This window comes from Myotis brandtii, unplaced genomic scaffold, assembly GCF_000412655.1.
Source record: "Myotis brandtii unplaced genomic scaffold, ASM41265v1 scaffold58, whole genome shotgun sequence".
Classification (NCBI taxonomy): domain Eukaryota; kingdom Metazoa; phylum Chordata; class Mammalia; order Chiroptera; family Vespertilionidae; genus Myotis; species Myotis brandtii.
Genome location: NW_005370176.1, coordinates 2,180,520 through 2,199,614, shown reverse-complemented (window position 1 = coordinate 2,199,614; position 19,095 = coordinate 2,180,520). Strand labels below are relative to the sequence as shown.

General features: G+C 38.3%; 1 protein-coding gene and 1 pseudogene across 1 annotated transcript in view; one reads left to right on the top strand and one right to left on the bottom strand.

Moving 5' to 3' along the window:
* Nucleotides 1-1,268: 1,268 nt before the first annotated feature.
* GCLM (glutamate-cysteine ligase, modifier subunit) overlaps nucleotides 1,269-19,095 on the top strand; it is a 20,973-nt gene continuing 3,146 nt past the window's right edge. Inside the window, exons 1-6 of the mRNA XM_014550049.1 lie at nucleotides 1,269-1,331; nucleotides 5,407-5,472; nucleotides 6,624-6,708; nucleotides 9,206-9,265; nucleotides 12,065-12,267; nucleotides 13,718-13,832. Of these exons, the coding sequence (XP_014405535.1) occupies nucleotides 1,284-1,331; nucleotides 5,407-5,472; nucleotides 6,624-6,708; nucleotides 9,206-9,265; nucleotides 12,065-12,267; nucleotides 13,718-13,832 (577 nt within the window). The 5' untranslated portion in view covers nucleotides 1,269-1,283. The remainder of the gene's footprint in view (nucleotides 1,332-5,406; nucleotides 5,473-6,623; nucleotides 6,709-9,205; nucleotides 9,266-12,064; nucleotides 12,268-13,717; nucleotides 13,833-19,095) is intronic.
* Nucleotides 9,733-10,997, bottom strand: LOC106728268 (annotated as a pseudogene).

Here is a 19,095-nt window from a genome sequence, read left to right as displayed (position 1 = left end):
GCGGGAGGAGGCTGAGGCCGCGGTGCCCGCGACTTCGTGCCCAAAGCTGCTGTTGGGGGCAGCGGGTCTTTAAAAACTTGGCAGGTGCAACTTTACGGCGAGTGGTGCCTCCATGCGCGCTTTTGGCTGCTATCCCAGCCCTCAAAGGTATCGGATCCCTCTCCCGGCTGTGGGGTCAGGGGAGGCCAGTCCGTCGCTCTGCCCCGCTCTCTTCCCACGGCGCGTTCAGGTGAAAAATAGTCCAGAGATTCGTTTTTGGAGGATTCAGATGAAGTAGTAGCAATCCGCTGAGCTTGTAGGATGTTGACAATAGTTTCTCTGTTGCTGTGAGACAAGTGAGTACACACTCAAATTCGGCTTTGAAACAAAGTGTATGTTTTTCTTGCCGAAGAGTAATCTGAGTTTCTTTGCCCAGAGACTAATCACTGGTTTGAAGTGGTGGAGGTTAATGTGGAATCCTACACTCGTTACATTTCAGAGCAGACAGTAAATCATTGACTCTGCACGAATAATTGCGGAGGCACCTTGGTGGCATGGGACAGTTTAAAACAAACAAACAAAATAAAACTTCGATTTAGGAGCTCTTATAACTTTGAGAAAGTTACTCTCTCTTACTGTAGCCTTAAAGTTGGATAATAGCGTCTTCAGCAGGCTGCGGGGAGGATGAAAATATATGTGAAAACGCTCACCATACAGGCATTTTATCTCCCTTATTTTCTGGTTCAATCGGAAAGATAAATATTTTTTTAATAATTGTTTATTTTTCAATTACAATTGACACACAATATTATATTAGTTTCAGGTGTACCACATAGTGTTTAGACATTATGTCACTTAGGAAGTGATCACGCGGATCAGTCTGGTACCCATCTGACACCGATAAAACAAATCTTGATTAAAAGAAAAAAAAAATGCCCTAAACTGTATCAGAATGTGACGTTATCAGCTGTGTTCCTAGGCAGTTTCTGCTCTTTAATATAAGATGTTGGTGATATACTATACAGCAGCGCATGACAGCCATCTAAGTATGTGCTGGGCCTGTGCACAGGTCTGGTATTTGGAGTGAGTGCTCATCTGGAGATGAGAGCACTTGATTGTAACTTTAAAAGGAATCAGAGTGCTCGCTTCGGCTGCAGGTATACTAAAATTGGAACGATACAGAGAAGATTAGCATGGCTTCTGCGAAAGGATGACACGCAAATTCGTGAAGCTTTCCATATTTAAAATAAAAAAAGGAATCAGAATCCTGTACCATATTGTGTCCAGGTTCCAGCTCAGTTTGCATGTCTTGTTTTGTTCAAACCTCCCCAATTGGACTATTTCTCCCAAAGGTAAATATTTCTATATTTAGTTCTAGGCCTTTAATTTCCTCCAGTGCTGCTGGTTCAGTATACCATTTTGCATGTATATTGATAATATTAAGTGAAATTTTCTCTTATCTCACTACAACACACTCTAGAGTAGTGGCTTTCAAAGTCTTTTACTGTGAACGCAGTAAGAAATGCATTTTTCTTGCAACACAGTTAAAAATACTAGTATATAGTGTATGTATATATGGTTTCATGAAGATACCCTTATTATATACTGTGTATTCTGATTTTTTTCCTATCCTAATTTGTTTTTTAAAACTTACTTACTTAATGCAGTTATGAGTCACACCCGAAAGTTTTAAAAACATCGTTCAAAAGATTAATTCTGGTTCATGTGTTTTATTTTGGGTGCAGCATAAGAGGGAAAAAGTAAAGAAACTAGAAAATATTTGAGGAACACTTGAGATATGGCAGCATATTGTAGGGAAAATATACATGTTTTGTTTCCATGTAAAAAATAACTTCATGATAACTAGGGCTTCAAATTGGGATATATTACTTAAACAGTTTAACCTCATTGAATAAAGAAACTAAATAAATCACTCATGACTGAGAACATTTACACATTGAATAGAGAGTTTAATTAAAATTTCTAAAAGTTCTCTTCTAGTGTTGATATTTGCTTTGTTTTTATTCTGTGATCTCTGCCCAGATGTTTTGTTACACTAGAATTTTATGAAAGCAGATTTTTTGTTGTTGTTAATCCTCACCAGAGGATATTTTTTCCATTGATTTTTAGAGAGAATGGAAAGGGGGGAGGGGGGAGAGAGAAACACGAATGTGAGAGAGAGAGACATCAATTGGTAGCCTCCCGAATGCGCCCTATAGGAGTCCGTGTTCTGCGACCCTTCATTGTGGGCTCTAACCGCTGAGCATGCCGACCAGAGAGAAATTAGATTTTTATTGATATATTTTTATTGATTTTAGAGAGAGAAATATATAAATATCAATTTATAGAGAGAAGCATTAGCCCCCTCTTGGGGATTGAGCCAGCAACCTGGGCATGTGTCCTGACCAGGAATCAAACCGGTGACCTCTTAGTGCACAGGACAACGCTCAACCAAATGAACCACACTGGCCGGACAGATCTTGTGTTTTAAATGGGCCATTATAGGACTGTTTTGCCCATTTATTTGTTGTAAGGGTGTTGTAATGTACCCCGAGAATCACAGAAGGACGCCTCAAGAAGTCGAATTAAAGAGTCACATTTATTGCAATCCGGGACTATGAGGGGCCATTTTGCTTTCCCAAATCTCATAGTAACAAGATGGTCGCAGCTCCAAGGTTATATAGGCAAAAAATCACAAAGGTATTGATTACATCCCAGGGTTTGGAATGAGGAACCTGGTTCGTAAAAAAGCAGTTTACAGAAGCAGAAACAGCATGTTAACTAAATTTTGGGTCTAGAGCCCTTGGGTAACCTGGGTTAAACTTAGGCATGTTATCTAAATTACAGTTTTGGGTCTAGAGCCCTCTGACCTTGGGATAACTGTGCTGTCCTTCCCAGGTAAAGGAAAATGTGTTTTCTAAGACCAGTATGACCACAACCCATGGGATATTCACATTACAATCAATAAGGCATTTAATCGAATGGGATGATTTGTATAATTCAGAAAATCAAAATAACCTGTCCATTGTTAAACAAAGCAAATAGGTACATAAGCCAAACAGCAGGGTTAAAGTTAAACTATAATTTCTACCTGAGATGGTTGCTACCATACTTCAAGGGTAGTTGACCAGTTGAATTATATGCTATTTTTTAAACTCTTATACAACTGCAGATTTACTGATACACTACATTGTAATGATACTTATCTTCAGTGATACTATGTAGGGGTGTGTGTTGGGGGGTGGTGGTAAGAATGTAGAAAGTGAAGAACAAACAGTACCAGGTTAATGTTCAATTGATACAGATAACATGTAGAAGATTAAAAATCACTAGGTTTGTGATATAGTCAATGAATTTCTCCTCTTATAATATTGGACTGTTCTATGGTTTATCCTGACATTTTTCAGAATCCAAGATTTATTAAAGAAATGGTTTCAATGCCTGGCCATTGTGGCTCAGTGGTTGAATGTCAACCCATGAACCTTTCTATTCCTGGTCAGAGCAAATGCCCAGGTTGTGGGCTTGGTTCCCAGTAGGGGGCGTGCAGGACACAGCTAATCAATGTTTCTATCTCGATCCCTCTTCCTTCCTGTCTCTCTAAAACAGGGGTGGGCAAACTTTTTGACTCGAGGGCCACAATGGGTTCTTAAACTGGACCGGAGGGCCGGAACAAAAGCATGGATGGAGTGTTTGTGTGAACTAGTATAAATTCAAAGTAAACATCATTACATAAAAGGGTACGGTCTTTTTTTTTTTTTTTTTAGTTTTATTCATTTCAAATGGGCCGTAGTTTGCCCACGGCTGCTCTAAAATCAAGAAAAATACATTAAAAAAAAAAAAAGAAATGGTTTCAAGAAGGGAACGAATACCCAGAAAATATATTTACCTTCCTGAATCAGGAAGGTAAAAAAGCCTTAAGTATGCAAATGAGCCATTCTTCCAAAGGAAAATTTCATCAAATTCTCCCGTGATTTGAGCCAAAGCACTCCTGGTAGAATTGTTAACTTACAGTTTGTCCTGCTGCCTCAGCTTTTACTAATTTTTAAAAAGAATATTGACTTGTAATTATCTGGAATAATTATCAACTAATTTTTATGTACCGACTTAAATTTGATTATAAATATACTTTCTGTAAAGATATAGACCTTGTAAACTGAATCTATGTGGATTATAGTATTGTTGTGGATTGTAAATCTTAACATAAGTGACTCTGAGCTCTTCAGTTGATAAACTAGTTGTTCCTTGTAATTATCTGTACTAATATATAAGCAACAAAGTGTGTAGATCAGTTTTTATCATAAGCAGTCATAGATCAGATAGTCTCTCTTAATGCTATTAGGAAAGTGCTTTTGCAATTCAGGGACTTGCTTCTAGTTACACATTTATTTTTTCTGCAAAGCACTGTGCCCTTGGATAATTATAAGGCAGTGATTTCAAACTGCTAGTGTTGCCCATTAGTAGTCATAGATCAATTTAGTGAGTTATGGAGTAGCATATTTTTTTCTAATTAAGAAAAAAAAAACAGTGCACCTGGCATGTAGTGAACATAAATATTGTCTTATAAACTTTGTATTATTTGTATGTAGGTCCTCACTAGGTGAATTATGTCTTGCTTTACCACTATCAAATAAGTTTGAAATATACTGACATAAGAGATAAAAGAATATAAACATTTGAATGAATTTATAACATACTACAATGTTAGTGTAAAAATTTTATTTGCTCATGTAAGAAAACACTGAAGACAGGTTGGACAATCTGTAGACAATGTACCTAAGTGTTAGGAAATGTGCACTGACATGCACATTGACTTCTGTAAGATATGACTATGGTGGTTCTCAGACTTCAGAGGGCATATCGATTGCTTGGGATGCTTGTTAAGTGAAAGTTCTGCCCTTATAGAGTGGTTAAGCGGGTCTATTATGAGGCCTAGGAATTTGAATTTTTAATAAACACCTCAGGTGAGTCTGATGTAGGAGTTCCCCTGGCCACATTTAGAGAATCTTGTGTTTGTCTTTGAGGACTATAACATAGTAGTTAATATTAGTTCTAGTCAGGCTGCCTGGGCTTAAACCCATGTTTCTCCATTATAAACGTTATTATTGATTTTTTGTTTGTTTATTTCTTTAGTTATGTTTTTATGTCTCAGAAGTTTACTTTAATTTTTATTGGTACAAAAATTACTTTTAAAATAATTTGGTTACTACTTTAGGTCATCAACATTTGAGAATTAAGAGTAGAATAAAATAGATATAAATTTATCTTTGTTGTAGAGAACAAACAACCTTGTAGAACTAAAATTTTGGTTTGTATAGTATTTCCTAGTGACGTCCTTTTCTACTTATCAAGCTAATACATTCTTATCATATAAGTACAGAAAAGTGTATAGAGTTTGATTAACAGTTTCAAAATGCATTCTTTTTGCAGCTTCGAGATTGTATCCAAAAGACCTTGAATGAGTGGAGTTCCCAAATCAGCCCTGATTTGGTCAGGGTGAGTAAAATGTGGGTCAAGAAATCATGTAGTCCAAAAGGGAAGTGAAGTAAGCAGGAAATTAATTTCCTTAGTTTTGATAGGGAAGACAAATAGACAGTTAGCATAAAACTCCCTATGGCTAATATGTTGAGATGGCAGTCTGACTCAATAAGCTTAAGCTTAAACAGAAAATCTAGACTGTGTAGTCAACTCTTCAACTAGACAACATACTAGGATTCTCTGTACTTAATTCCCACCAGAGTTTTCTCATAATGTATTTTGCTCCAATTTGTATTTGGCCTGATAAAGGAATAACTATTATTAAATAGTTTTGGTTGGTAAATTGTTTTGGTAGAATATCACCCCAATAATATAGTCACTAGAAATAATTTTTTAAATGTCAGTTTCTGCTGAAACAGTAAGGAACTGTGTTTCATTAAATGTCAATATATGACAATATACAGAACACTTGTCTGTAAACCACTCTTTGGGATCCAAAGCAGCCAAAGGTATATAACAAATTACATAGACTGCTTTAAAAGAATGGAGCAAGTTGTATGCTGGATATACTTGTTCCCCTGGGTGTACTGCAAGTTTTATAACTTGATAGCTGCTAGACATGCATTGATTAATGTCTATTATCAGTCTCTGTTTCTCTAAAATGACCATTTACCTTATTTATGCATGATTAATAAACACTTACTGGCCAGGCATTGTAATAAGCTCAAGACTTGTGAGAAAGACCTCACTGTTTTACTTTGTTTAAAATGTTTGTGATTAATGTTGAAAGTTTGTAGCATGTCATTATCCAGAATGGATAATAGTATTTTTCATTGATTTCTTTTCTAAGTAAAATTATTTACGGTACTAGTGGTTCTAACTCCTTACAGGCCTCCTGCCCTCCACCCCCATTTATTTGTGTATGTGTTGTAATCTGAGTACCTGATCAAAATGAGACACTTTTCCCCAGAAAATGAACTCACACACACACAGTGTTTTACCTGTATTTCAGGACTTTACAAAGATTATGAAGCCCATTCAGACCTCAGGTAAAGAACCCTGCTATCTTTTGGGTTCCCTGCTGCTAAAGAGCTTTATGAATAGTAGAAAATATATAGCTAATCTAAAACATTTTATATTTATTGTAAACATCATGTGTTTATTTATAGGAGTTTCCAGATGTCTTGGAATGTACTGTATCTCATGCAGTTGAAAAGATAAGCCCCGATGAAAGAGATGAAATGAAAGTTTCTGGTAAAGTCTAGCCTTTCCAATTCATTATGTCATACAGCAGAAGTGATAGTTTTTATTGGGCATGGGAACAAGCCTTTCTTTGCTTCTGGTAATGAGTGACTTGGTTACTAAGTGTGAGACATAGAAATTTTAATGTCAACTCTCCGAGTTACAGGAGGTCAGTGTTGGCTACTTCAGTGGAGTCACAATATAACTTTACCTTGCTGTTCTTCACAGTCATTTATTAATTTATATTTTGGACTTCAGAGCAGAGGGACGATTAAGCTGGAGGAAATGGAAAGAATAAAGGGGAGTCTTAACATTGTCTACCCAAAGCAGGCATAAGCCCTCCCTTCCTGGTGGGACACTGCCAAACAGTGGCTGAGATGGCCTGGGAGTATAGAAAGAAGTCTGGGCAACAAGTTGCATGGAGAGAAATAAAATACACATTATACCCATTCAACAAATGTATCAAGTGACTACTTTCCAGAGACTCCATGAAGCTCAACAAATGAAAAGATGCCCTGTTCTTGCACTCATCTTATAGTCAGCATAGCACAATGAGGAAATCTTGAACTTGACTAAATTGAAATTTCTGGAGGTGCAGATTACTGACTCATATCATCTTGGGTTAACAAATTATTTAATCTCTCTGAGTCTCAGTTTCTTAATCTATAAAATGGGGATGCATCTGCTTTACAGGCAAAAGAAGCATTTGCCACAGTGCTTGGCATAAAGTTAAGTGCTAGGTAGCTATTATTTATTACCATTTGTGTTTGTGTTGTGGTTGTTTTTCCTTGGGGCAGGGGACGGACATATAAAATGAGATAGGGCATTGACTTTCGACTAACAATAACTACCATTTGTTAAGTCGTACTTTGTACCAGGCATTGTGCTTGTCCTTTTTCATTGCATTTCTTATCCATTTGTGTTTGTGTTGTGGTTGTTTTTCCTTGGGGCGGGGGATAGACATATAAAATGAGATAAGGCATTGACTTTCCACTAACAATAACTACCATTTGTTGAGTCGTACTTTGTACCAGGCATTGTGCTTGTCCAATTCTCAAAACAGTCTACAAGGTAGGTCTATTATCCTCATTGCACTGGTGACATTAAATAACTTGAAAGTTGTCATACAACCAACCCAGTAAGTGGTTGAACCAGGAATCCATCCAGACTCCAAAACCCATTTCTTTCTATTAGTTTCACATTGCTGTTTGTCTTGAAAAGGAAGTGAAAGCAACATTTTCCCTGTGGTTAATTGCAGTTCATTATGGTTTAGATCAGTGATGGCGAACCTATGACACGCGTGTCAGAGGTGACACGCGAACTCATTTTTTGGGTTGATTTTTCTTTGTTAAATGGCATTTAAACATATAAAATAAATATCAAAAATATAAATCTTTGTTTTACTATGGTTGCAAATATCAAAATATTTCTATATGTGACACGGCACCAGAGTTAAGTTAGGGTTTTTCAAAATGCTGACACACCGAGCTCAAAAGGTTCGCCATCACTGGTTTAGATTCATCCTGGATCTCTTGCAAGTTGTCCTCAGTTCCCAGAGAGCTTCAGTACCCAAATTCTCCCCATATGAATAGCTTTCCTCTCTCTACTCATCTAAAAATGTCTCCTTGATTTGAAATGACCATTTCAAATGTCATACATTCATGGTCAGAGGGACTGTGGTGGGGAGGGTTTGCTTAGAGTATGATTATGGGAGCTAAGGTTGGACTAAAGTGAAGATTGACTCACCTGGCAGAGGAGCTGTGCTGGCTTTTAAATAGAGAACATGAGGAAAGCAGTGTTTTAGGAAGATTGTCTAGTAGTAAAAAGGAAAGGAGAAGAAAAATGTATAAGGAAAATTTGTTGTATATGTTGAATCCCAGGCATTTTATATAGGGTATTTCATTAGCCGGTTTTCTATCCAGTCTCCTTTTGGATTTTCCCTTTGCCTTCTCTCCTACTAATCCACTTATCTATTTGAGTGAATTTAGATTTTTTTGAGCAGTGAATTTACATCAAGTAAATATAGACATGTTGAGTTGAGCTCAGCCGGTGTGGCTCAGTGGTTGAGCATCGAGACCTATGAACCAGGAGGTCACAGGGAGGATTGTTTGTTTGTTTTCCATTTTCTCATTCCAAGCAATTTTAGTCTCTCTATATGTTATAGTTTATTGGAGAGCATAAATAATATGCTCCATTAATGTTTAATTCATTAAATATACATTTTGAGTAATAAATTTCTGTTTATTTGAACTACCTTCTAACCAATGGTTAATTAATATTTGCTTTTTTGTTTTGACAGATATTTGTTGGTAACTGGCATATAATTTAAAGATTACAGTGAAAGTATACTTTTATGTCTTAAAATGAAAACTATAAAATAATGTTACTAAAAAAGAAAAAACAATCTGCTCAGGATTATCTGTCATCTTAGTATTGTTAGCAGTGTTAATACTTCATCGTACAATGTTACCCAAATGTAGTAATCAGTTTTGTTTTCTTTATTACCCAGCAAAACTGTTCATGGTAGGATCAAATTCTTCATCATCAACTAAAAATGCAGTTGACATGGGTAAGCAAAATATTAACATTTTAACTTTATAGTGGACTTAGTGTAGATGTTACATTAGTTACATCTTCTTTTAGTGTAGGTGTTACATTAGTTACATCTTTTTTTAAATTTATCTTTATTGTTGAAAGTATTACAGATGTCCCCTTTGTGTGTGTGGGTGTTTTTTCCCGTTGACCCCCTCCATCGTGTCCCACCCCTCCCAGGCCTTCACCACTCTATTGTCTGTGTTCATGGGTTATGCATATGTGCATATAAGATCCCCGGTTAATCACTCCCCTCACACACCCATACCCCCACCATGTTCAGATTCACATAAAATAGAAAATGAACTCATTCCAATTTTACCTTTTTTTAAAGATTTTTTAAAATTGAATTTTAGAGAGCGGGGAAGGGAGAGGGAGAGAGAAACATCAATGTGAAAGTGAAACGTGGACCAGCTGCCCCCTGCACACCCCTTCCTGGGGAACCAGTTCAAAACCCAGGCATGTGCCTTGACCGGAAAGTTCTAACCTAATTTTCTAAGGCTTCTGTAGAATCATATTAAATTATGGAGGGTCATATTTTGATATATAAGAGGAATATAAAAGATGTAACAATTAACTGTTAACTATGTGTTTGGAGATAGAAATTCTCCTTAATCATATTCTTTGCCCTTTTAATACTATAGATGAAATCAAAACAACAACAAACAAACAAAGCATTTTTACCTATTTTCAGTACTTGGTTTAGGTTATTGTGGTATTATTACAGTTATTCAGTATTCCCCCCACACTCACACACAAATGTGTTTATTTAATATATTCATCACAGGGGCTCAACCAGAGACTTAATTTAAAAAAACAGACACAAAACAAATACACCACCACAGCTAAAGATACAGGGTCCTATACAGAAATCAAGGCAAGGACAGACCATTTAAGGAAAAAGACAGCAAAAGAAGAGAGGCTGGACAGGGCTCTTGGCCGGAGACCTGCTTTTTGTGTAGGTTTCTTGTAGGTACTTCTTGAAGGCTGTGGGGTTTTCCAGAGCTCCGCAGCATGCGTGTTCAATGGGCTATCAATGTTGGGTTCTCCTAGCAGGCTTGGATGGAGAGCAGGATGGTCCTGATAAAATACAGAGCAGACCACTTGTCCTGTAGGGTGTCCAGGCAGATGTTACCCTGGATATCTACGTTGGGATGAGGAATTTCACCTGGGATGAGGAATTTCACCGTGCGCACGTTTTCCTGGTAGTCACTGAGGAACTCAAGGGAGAGCTTATGCCTCAAGTCTTCCTAAACTGTGCTAGCTGTTCCCATCCATTAGAAAAGGTTGTCTCATTCAGGGAAGTCAGAAGTTCCTTTGTCACCACACATCATGAGGGTCATCAGCTCTTGGTCACTGGGTCTGGGCAGGGCAGGGCCCGCACTGGGCTCGGCTCCTTTATAAGCTGCAGCGCCGCTGGTGGCAGCTGGGTTGCGGTTCTGGGAGGCCATCCGGACAGCATTGGCAGAGACATGGGAAGTCTGAGAACACGACTGTAGTTGCTAGTATTTTTTTCTTTTAAAACATCTTCCAGTATTTACATATGTTGAACACTTAAATCATTAGTTCTTTAATATAACTGTGGAGTGCACAATAATCATTAAAAATAAACTCAAATTATTTTTATAGAAACTAAGAAATGAGTAGTATTTACCTCTATAAATATAGATTAAGACCATACATTCAGTTTTTCAGTCTCAAATTTATTTTTTGCTATGAGCACCAGTTGCAGAATATTAGGTCAGAATTCTCATGATCATCTATGTGAGATACTAGTAGAACTAGAGAAGAAATGTTATGAAGCTAAGGAAGGCACCAAGAAATCCTGGCACCTAGAAAACAAGGAGGTTTGTTCTCCCAGAAAGAGGAGCCTAAAGTAGCTGTGGGTTCCCCAAGATGAGACAGGTCAAAGAAATCCACTTACCTACTACATAGACCAAGTAGATGAATGAACACTTACACTTTTCTTTTTTTAATCCTCACCTGAGGATATGTTTTTATTGATTTTTAAAGAGAGAGAAACATCAATGTGAGAGAAACATCAATTGGTTGCCTCCCATTTGAGTCCCGACTGGGGATCAAATCTGCAACCTAGGTATGTTCCCTGTCCGGGAATTGAACTCTGTTTAATGTTCCCCCACGTCCCGCATGGTTCAGGGTTCAGGATCTGGAAGAGGGGCCGCACACAAATGAAAGAGACAAGACAAGAGATAATTTGGAAATTGGGGGGCCAGGCGAGAGCCCATCCCAAGAGGATGGACTCTGCTTGTGCTCAGGCCTTGCCATTTTTTTATTGAGTGTGGGATACACCCATAGCCCTTAGGCAGGCAAGTTCCAATAACAGACAGACTATCTTATCAGTAAGGATTTACATGACTATCTGGTGGGGAAGTTGCTTCAGCTACCATTGTCTGGACTAAACAGTGGGTGCACAGCCCTGACCTTTGCCAGGGCTTCAAGGGTCACCAGCATCCCGGGCTCCTTGTCCACACCTCTCTGCTAGAGAAGACAATAAGCGGCTTCCCACAGAACTCAAAACTTTTTGGTGTATGGGACAATGCTCCAACCAACTGGGCCACCTGTCCAGGGCTGTACACTTAAACTTTTTTAGAAAATGGAAATATTCTAAGGAACAGATAAATTGTGAAATGGAGCAACCTGTTATATAGAAAACTAATGAATATATGGACAGAATTCAGGGGGATGTTTGAAGCATTAGAAATACTTGTTTTATTATGTAACAAACATTTATCCTCTGTGTTTTCCTTCACATCAGCCTGTTCAGTCCTTGGAGTTGCACAGCTGGATTCTGTGATCATTGCTTCACCTCCTACTGAAGATGGAGTTAATCTTTCCTTGGAGCATTTGCAGCCTTACTGGGAGGAATTACAAAACTTAGTTCAGAATAAAAAAATTGTTGCCATAGGTACCTCTGATCTGGACAAAACACAGTTGGAACAGCTGTATCAGTGGGCCAAGGTAAAGGACAGCCAGATCACGAGCACTGGGGGAGAGGGGGGTCCCGGAGGGGGCTTTCTCTTACCGTCCTTGCTGTATCTTGTTGAGTATCGTGCATATAGTGGACACTCACTGTGGAGTAACTATTCCAAATGTGGAAGTCTTGAGGCTGATTTTATATACAGAATTGGATTTCCCCCCCCTCAAATATATAGGGTTTCTCAAAAAAATGTATGCACAGTGTTTATTAAAATACATTTCAGTTTCAAAATTGAAATTGAAGTGTGTATACATTTTTGGGACACCCTGTATGTCTAATTGAACTTAATATTAGTCTCATTTAAAATGAGTGACAAAAACACTAGAAAATGTGTATTGAAGCATTCATAGCCAAATGAATTAAGTCAGTTTTCTTCCGTTTTACTTATGTGATAAAAATATTACATTTTTCATTAGCTATTATTAGAACATGGTTCTGATTTCCTAAAAGAAAGGGGCTATTATATATAACAAATATTTTGCTGACTATTATTTAAAGTTACATGAGGCTTAGTTTATACACTTGATAATGGAGTCACAAATTAATCCCCCCCCCCCCCAACTATCTGGCCTAATAACATACAAATTATTAGTGAAGTTGCTTACTGGAATTTTACCTTTACTCTCTGTATCTCTCTTTATTCCTTTTACTTCATCCTAGCCTTGTCCTTTTCAGACCTTTCAGTTTCTTATAGACAAGAAGACCCTAGAACAGTGGTTCTCAACCTTCCTAATGCCACGACCCTTTAATACAGTTCCTCATGTTGTGGTGACCCCCAATTTCATTGTTACAAATTGAACATAATTAAAGCATAGTGATTAATCACAAGAACAATATGTAATTATATATGTGTTTTCCGAGGTCTTAGGCGACCCCTGTGAAAGGGTTGTTTGACCCCCAAAGGGGTCGCGACCCACAGGTTGAGAACCGCTGGTCTAATGGAAGTGTTGCCCCTTCTTCCTTTGACTTGGTAGTAGCTGGAATGTGACTAAGACCCTGCTAGAGAGCCGTGGGTGATCCAGAATGTATCTATAAATTAACCAGAGGAGCTATTAGAAATGACCTAATTCTTCTCTTTTTCAAAATGTCTCTGATTAATAACCATTTTATACTTTAACATTAAATGTACTTACCATTTGTGTTTGATCCTCTACCTTAAAGACATATTCCCTCTGTTGTTGGAACCATCACACTTAGAATCAAGTCTGTTTCTGAGGCAGATGTATTAGATTGCAGGTTCTAGCAGGAGACGTTTTAAGTTAGAAAACATACATTAATAAATATATTGATGTAAAAGTAATTTATAAACTTTAAGTGCTATAGAATGTGATATTTCATATTTTCTAAAATTCAGTCCTTGTATCATCTACTTTTACTAGTACTTACTTTAGTGGAGATATCATGATTTTATTTTATTTTTTTCACTTCTAGGTCAAACCAAATAGTAACCAAGTTAATCTTGCCTCCTGCTGTGTGATGCCACCTGATTTGACTGCATTCGCTAAACAATTTGACATACAGCTATTGACTCATAATGACCCAAAAGGTAAGACAGATTTTCATTTATAGACTTTGATCATGAGCTTTGATCTTACAAGAAACTACTTGTTAAAATTGAATTTCTAATTGTGTACAGTGATAAGTGCACAGTGCTATTGCCTAGAACTATTGGTAATGGTTAGTTCAAAACCATGTATGCCTTTTATTTTTGTTTCAGAGAGCTTTAATATTGTAGTACTATATTGTCTTTGTACCAATGGGGGAAAAAGTGAAGGGATTGTTTCCTGAATATTGGCCTGTTTAGGTTTATAAGTATTAAGCTACACAGAAAAGATTTTTTAAGGTACCAAAGAGTCACTTAATTAAAAAGGATAAATATCTGGAAAAAGAGGCAGATAACTTAATATGAAACGTAAGCATTTTAGGATTGGTGATTGAGTAGGTATTTTATTAAAACATATACATTTGGTGCTAATAGAAACATTATTTGATTAATGAGAATGGCTTGTCTGCCTTCTATAGAATAATTTTTTTGTCAACTTTTACATGAGAACTAGGAAAGCTGGGAAGAGAATGTTTTATACTTGATACTGTTGTTTATTCTGTCCTACGCTCATTTTTCACTGTTTTGTAGGGAGAGGAGGAAGCATTTTACTTAGTAGATCTATAGGCTCTGTGAAATAGTATTTTGGTGTAGTTTGGGGGTTTCTTTTTGTTTTTTAATCCTCACCAAGGATATTTTTTCCATTGCTTTCTAGAGAGAGTGGAAGGGAGGGAGGAAGAGAGAGAGAGAAAAACAAATCTACTGTTTGGCTCCTGCTACTGGGGTTAGGGAACCTGCAACTGAGGTATGTGCCCTTGATGGGGAATTGAATCCACAACCCTTTAGTCTGAGGGCAACGCTCTAACCACTGACAACTGTCTTGTGAATTTTAAATCTCCATATTGGAGGAAATTACATTTTATAGATGATCATTCCTGGAGAAAAAACATTGGGTTTTAGCCCTAGCTGGTTTGGCTCAGTGGATAGAGCTTCAGCCTATAGACTGAAGGGTCCCAGGTTTGATTCCAGTCAAGGGCACATATCTGGGTTGCAGTCTCAATCCCCAGTGTGGGGCGTGCGGGAGGCAGCTGATCGATGATTCTCATCATTGATGTTTCTATCTATCTCTCCCTCTCCCTTCCTCTCTGAAATCAATAAAAATATTTTTTTAAAAATTGGGTTTTTATTTCCATATCTAAAAAGATGGCATTATATTAGTGTTTTGATTCAGTTAATTTTTAGGATGCTTATGGATAATCTCTTAAGACTTTACACTATTTTTGTCAGCCATCTGTCCCATTCTCATTTTTCACATTCTGGGGGAAGCGGAGGAGGAGTTTTTGTTTTGTTTTTTGTTAAACATATTTTTATTGATTTCAGAGAGGAATTGAGAGAAAGAGAGAGAGAGAGAAACATCAATGATGAGAGAGAATCATTGATCGACTGCCTCCCTCATGCCCCACACCAGGGATGGGGCCCGCAATCCAAGCATGTGTGCCCTGACCGGGAATCGAACCCATGACCTTCTGGCTCACAGATTGATGCTCAACCAATGAGCTGGGCAAGGAGAAGTTTTAATAGCTTTGTTCCTCAAATGCCAGACATCCTGCTAACTGCCTCAGAGAGATGATCTGTAATCTTCATAACAACTGAAACTAGGCATTCTGTTGATGAGAACGGAAGCCTCGAGTTTACAAAACTAGCCAAGGTCACTCCACTGGCACAGGGTAAAGTTTGAACGTGGACCTAGGTCAGGGGTGGGCAAACTATGGCCCGCAGGCCGGATCCGGCCCGTTTGAAATGGATAAAACTAAAAAAAAAAAGACCGTACCCTTTTATGTAATGATGTTTACTTTGAATTTATATTAGTTCACACAAACACTCCATCCATGCTTTTGTTCCGGCCCTCCGGTCCAGTTTAAGAACCCATTGTGGCCCTCGAGTCAAAAAGTTTGCCCACCCCTGATAGGTCCTGGCTGAATTTGGAGCTTTTCCTCACTATGCTGTACTATCTCTCTGATCTGAAACGTTTCAAATCGGCCAGTTCAGCGTAGCGTACAGCATGGCGTACAGATTCATTTTTTTAAAGTCATTTTAGTGAAAATCTAACAAAGAATTGCTATTGCTGATTCATTCTGTAATATTAACCATTAAAATTTTAACCTTTCATAGGATGGTAATATTATATCAACTTACGTTTTTACTTTGGATTGGGGGCTCTTTCAACAGTAATTATTACCAGTAGCAGTTGTTACCAGCTGCTCATAGATGAGCCTGTACCCTGATCTAGCTCCACTTGGAAAAAATGCTATCCTTTTTCTAGTAGGAAAGGAAATAGGAAAAGACTAAGGTGCCTAGTATTTTATTTCCATGTTATCTAAATGTTGGCATGTGGATTATGTGCTAATACATAATTGTTATGGCAAAATATAGTGCATATGTATCTCAGAAGAGAAATGTAATCCTTTTTTGTATGTTTTTCTGACATAATTTGACAATTGGATGTCTTATTTTTTAATCTTTACTGTTGAAAGTACTACATATGTCCCTTTTTCCCCCATTGACCCCTTCTAGCCCACCCTACCCTAGATGTCTTTTTAATTTTAATTCTAAACCCTTTGATTAGAATATATAGACTGATTCTCCATATGCCATTAACGAATCTTCATACACTTTGATCTATAAATGAAGCAATTCTTCTCTAAAAGATTTGTCATGTTTACTGATTCTAAGGAGTTAACATAGTTGAATCAAAAGTATGTAATTAAGCCCTGGCCAAGTGGCTCAGTTGATTGGAGCGTCGTCCCAATTTTATCCTTCTTCCCTCGAGATAGTCTCTTCTCCTTTAGACTATCTGATAAACAAATCCATGTTAATGTTACTTTTCCCAATGAGACATTTGCTTTCTGTTTATGAAAACTAGCTGTTTACTAGCTGTGTGATCTTGAGCAGGTTATCTAACCTGTCTGCTTTAGTGTCCCCTTGTAAAGGGGGATAATATTACCTATCTCATAGGGTTAACGTGTGGATTCAATGAGTTAATAAATCTAAAATACTCAGAAAAGTGCCTGGCGAATAATAATAGATAACATTTACTAGGAGTTTACTATTGATGCTTTTCAAATATCACAGCAGTTCATTGGGGCAAACTGGTCCTCTAGTGCTCCCAAATCATATTGTATAGATGATACTTAATATTTAACTGTATGGTTGCTTCTGACCCAGTGGAATCTTTCCATATTGATTGATTGATTCAGCAGACAACTACTGTGTTCCAGGCATTGTTTCTAAGTACTAGTTAGACAAATTTCAACCAAGTCAAATTTGTCTGACAACCAAGTCAGACAAATTTCAGCTCTCACCGAATTGATTTTCTAATGGGAGGAGACAAATAATAATGTAAATGACAAATGGTGGTATATGGTATAGAGAAAAGTTGGCTAAGGGAGAAGTGTGCTCAGGTTAGGGATTACTGTTTTGTCTTATTGGTCAGGGGGGCCTCCCTGCTAAGGCAACATTAATCAGAGACCTGCAAGAAGGGAGTCAGCTATGTGGGCATCTGGAAAAATAGTGTTCAGGAAAGAGGGGGTATCTGATGCAAAAGCCCCCAAGGTGTGAATGTGCTAGAGGATTCCAGGATACAGCTATGAGGCCAGTGTCCCTGGAGAAGAGGAAGTAAGGAGGGGAATGGTACATCAGAGCAGTAGTAGAGGGTTTGGACATGAATGTGGAAGAGAAAATAATGATTTCATCAAAGAGATGCAAATTAAAAGATAACCTTAAATGACTGCTGGTGCTCCTGAGGCTAGGTTAAGATTGGCACTCTAGCATATCAGCTGCTGTTGGATGGCCTTTCTGGAAAGCAGTTGGCAATGTGTTATATATATCTAGTCTTCAAAGTATACTTGGACTTTGCGCTTGTCATTCCATAGCCATGCATGCATTTTAAGGGTGTTTATTATAGCATTTTTATTAGCAAAATATTAGGAAAAACTACATTTTTGGCCAACAATAAAGAAATATATAAATTTTGATATCTATATAATCTAATATTGGAAAATTATTAAAAATGATGCTTTCATGGAACATTTAATTATATGGGAAATATTCATTATCACATATGTGGAAAAAATAAGTAAATTAGGCTGTAACTACAGTATGAGTTTTAGTTTTTAAGATATTAAGATAGATAGGTAGGTATAGGGAAAACATTGGGGGAAAAATACATGGCAATGGAAATGGTCTGTCTCTGGTTGATAGGATAATGGTAACATTTTTTCCCTACTTTCCTGTATTTCCCTTAGTAGTACATTAGAATCACCTGGAGGTCTTCAAAAAAGTATCAATATTCAGGCTCTATTCACTAGACGTTATGAATTAAATAGGCTGCATTACAGGTATAGATACTTTCTGAAGAACTCTCGGACCATCTGACATCCTGGTTCAGTTTCATAGCACCCATTAAGGATAAGCATATTTTGTATTCAATTTTGAGGTGTGCCTTGTGTTATATTTAAACTAGAGGCCCGGTGCACGAATTCGTGAATGGATGGGGTCCCGAGGGGGGAGGGGAGGACCGGGATGCGATCGGCCCTCCCAGCAGGCAGTGGGACGACCTTGCCAACCCAGGATCCGGATCCATCCTACTGACGTTAGCACTGGTTGTCGGGTGCCACCTGGCAGCTGCTTTTATATCCTTCCTTCCTTGTGGAGCGTCTAGGGAGGGGAAGCAGCCTCGGTGCCTGAGGCTGACTTCCAGAAGGCCTGTGGTGGCACTATCAGGATCATGCCGGGGTGCTGGTCCATTGGTGCCAGGCCCGTTCTCCAGAGATTGGATCTGCAGGACTACTGAGGGAGTGAGTGGCTGCCACCGGGCTGGTAGGCCACTGGGAAGGGTCGGTCAGCTGAGCGGTGTGGGAGCGCACTGACCATCACTCCTGCATTGAGCATCTGCCCCCTGGTTGTCATTGCATGTCATAGCAACTGGTCGTTTCAGTTGTTTTCGGTCGTCGCAGGCCCGTTCTCCAGAGATTGGATCTGCAGGACTACTGAGGGAGTGAGTGGCTGCCACCGGGCTGGTAGGCCACTGGGAAGGGTCGGTCAGCTGAGCGGTGTGGGAGCGCACTGACCATCACTCCTGCATTGAGCATCTGCCCCCTGGTTGTCATTGCATGTCATAGCAACTGGTCGTTTCAGTTGTTTTCGGTCGTCGGTCTTAAAGGTCGCTTAGGCTTTTATATATATACTAGAGGCCCGGTGCACAAAA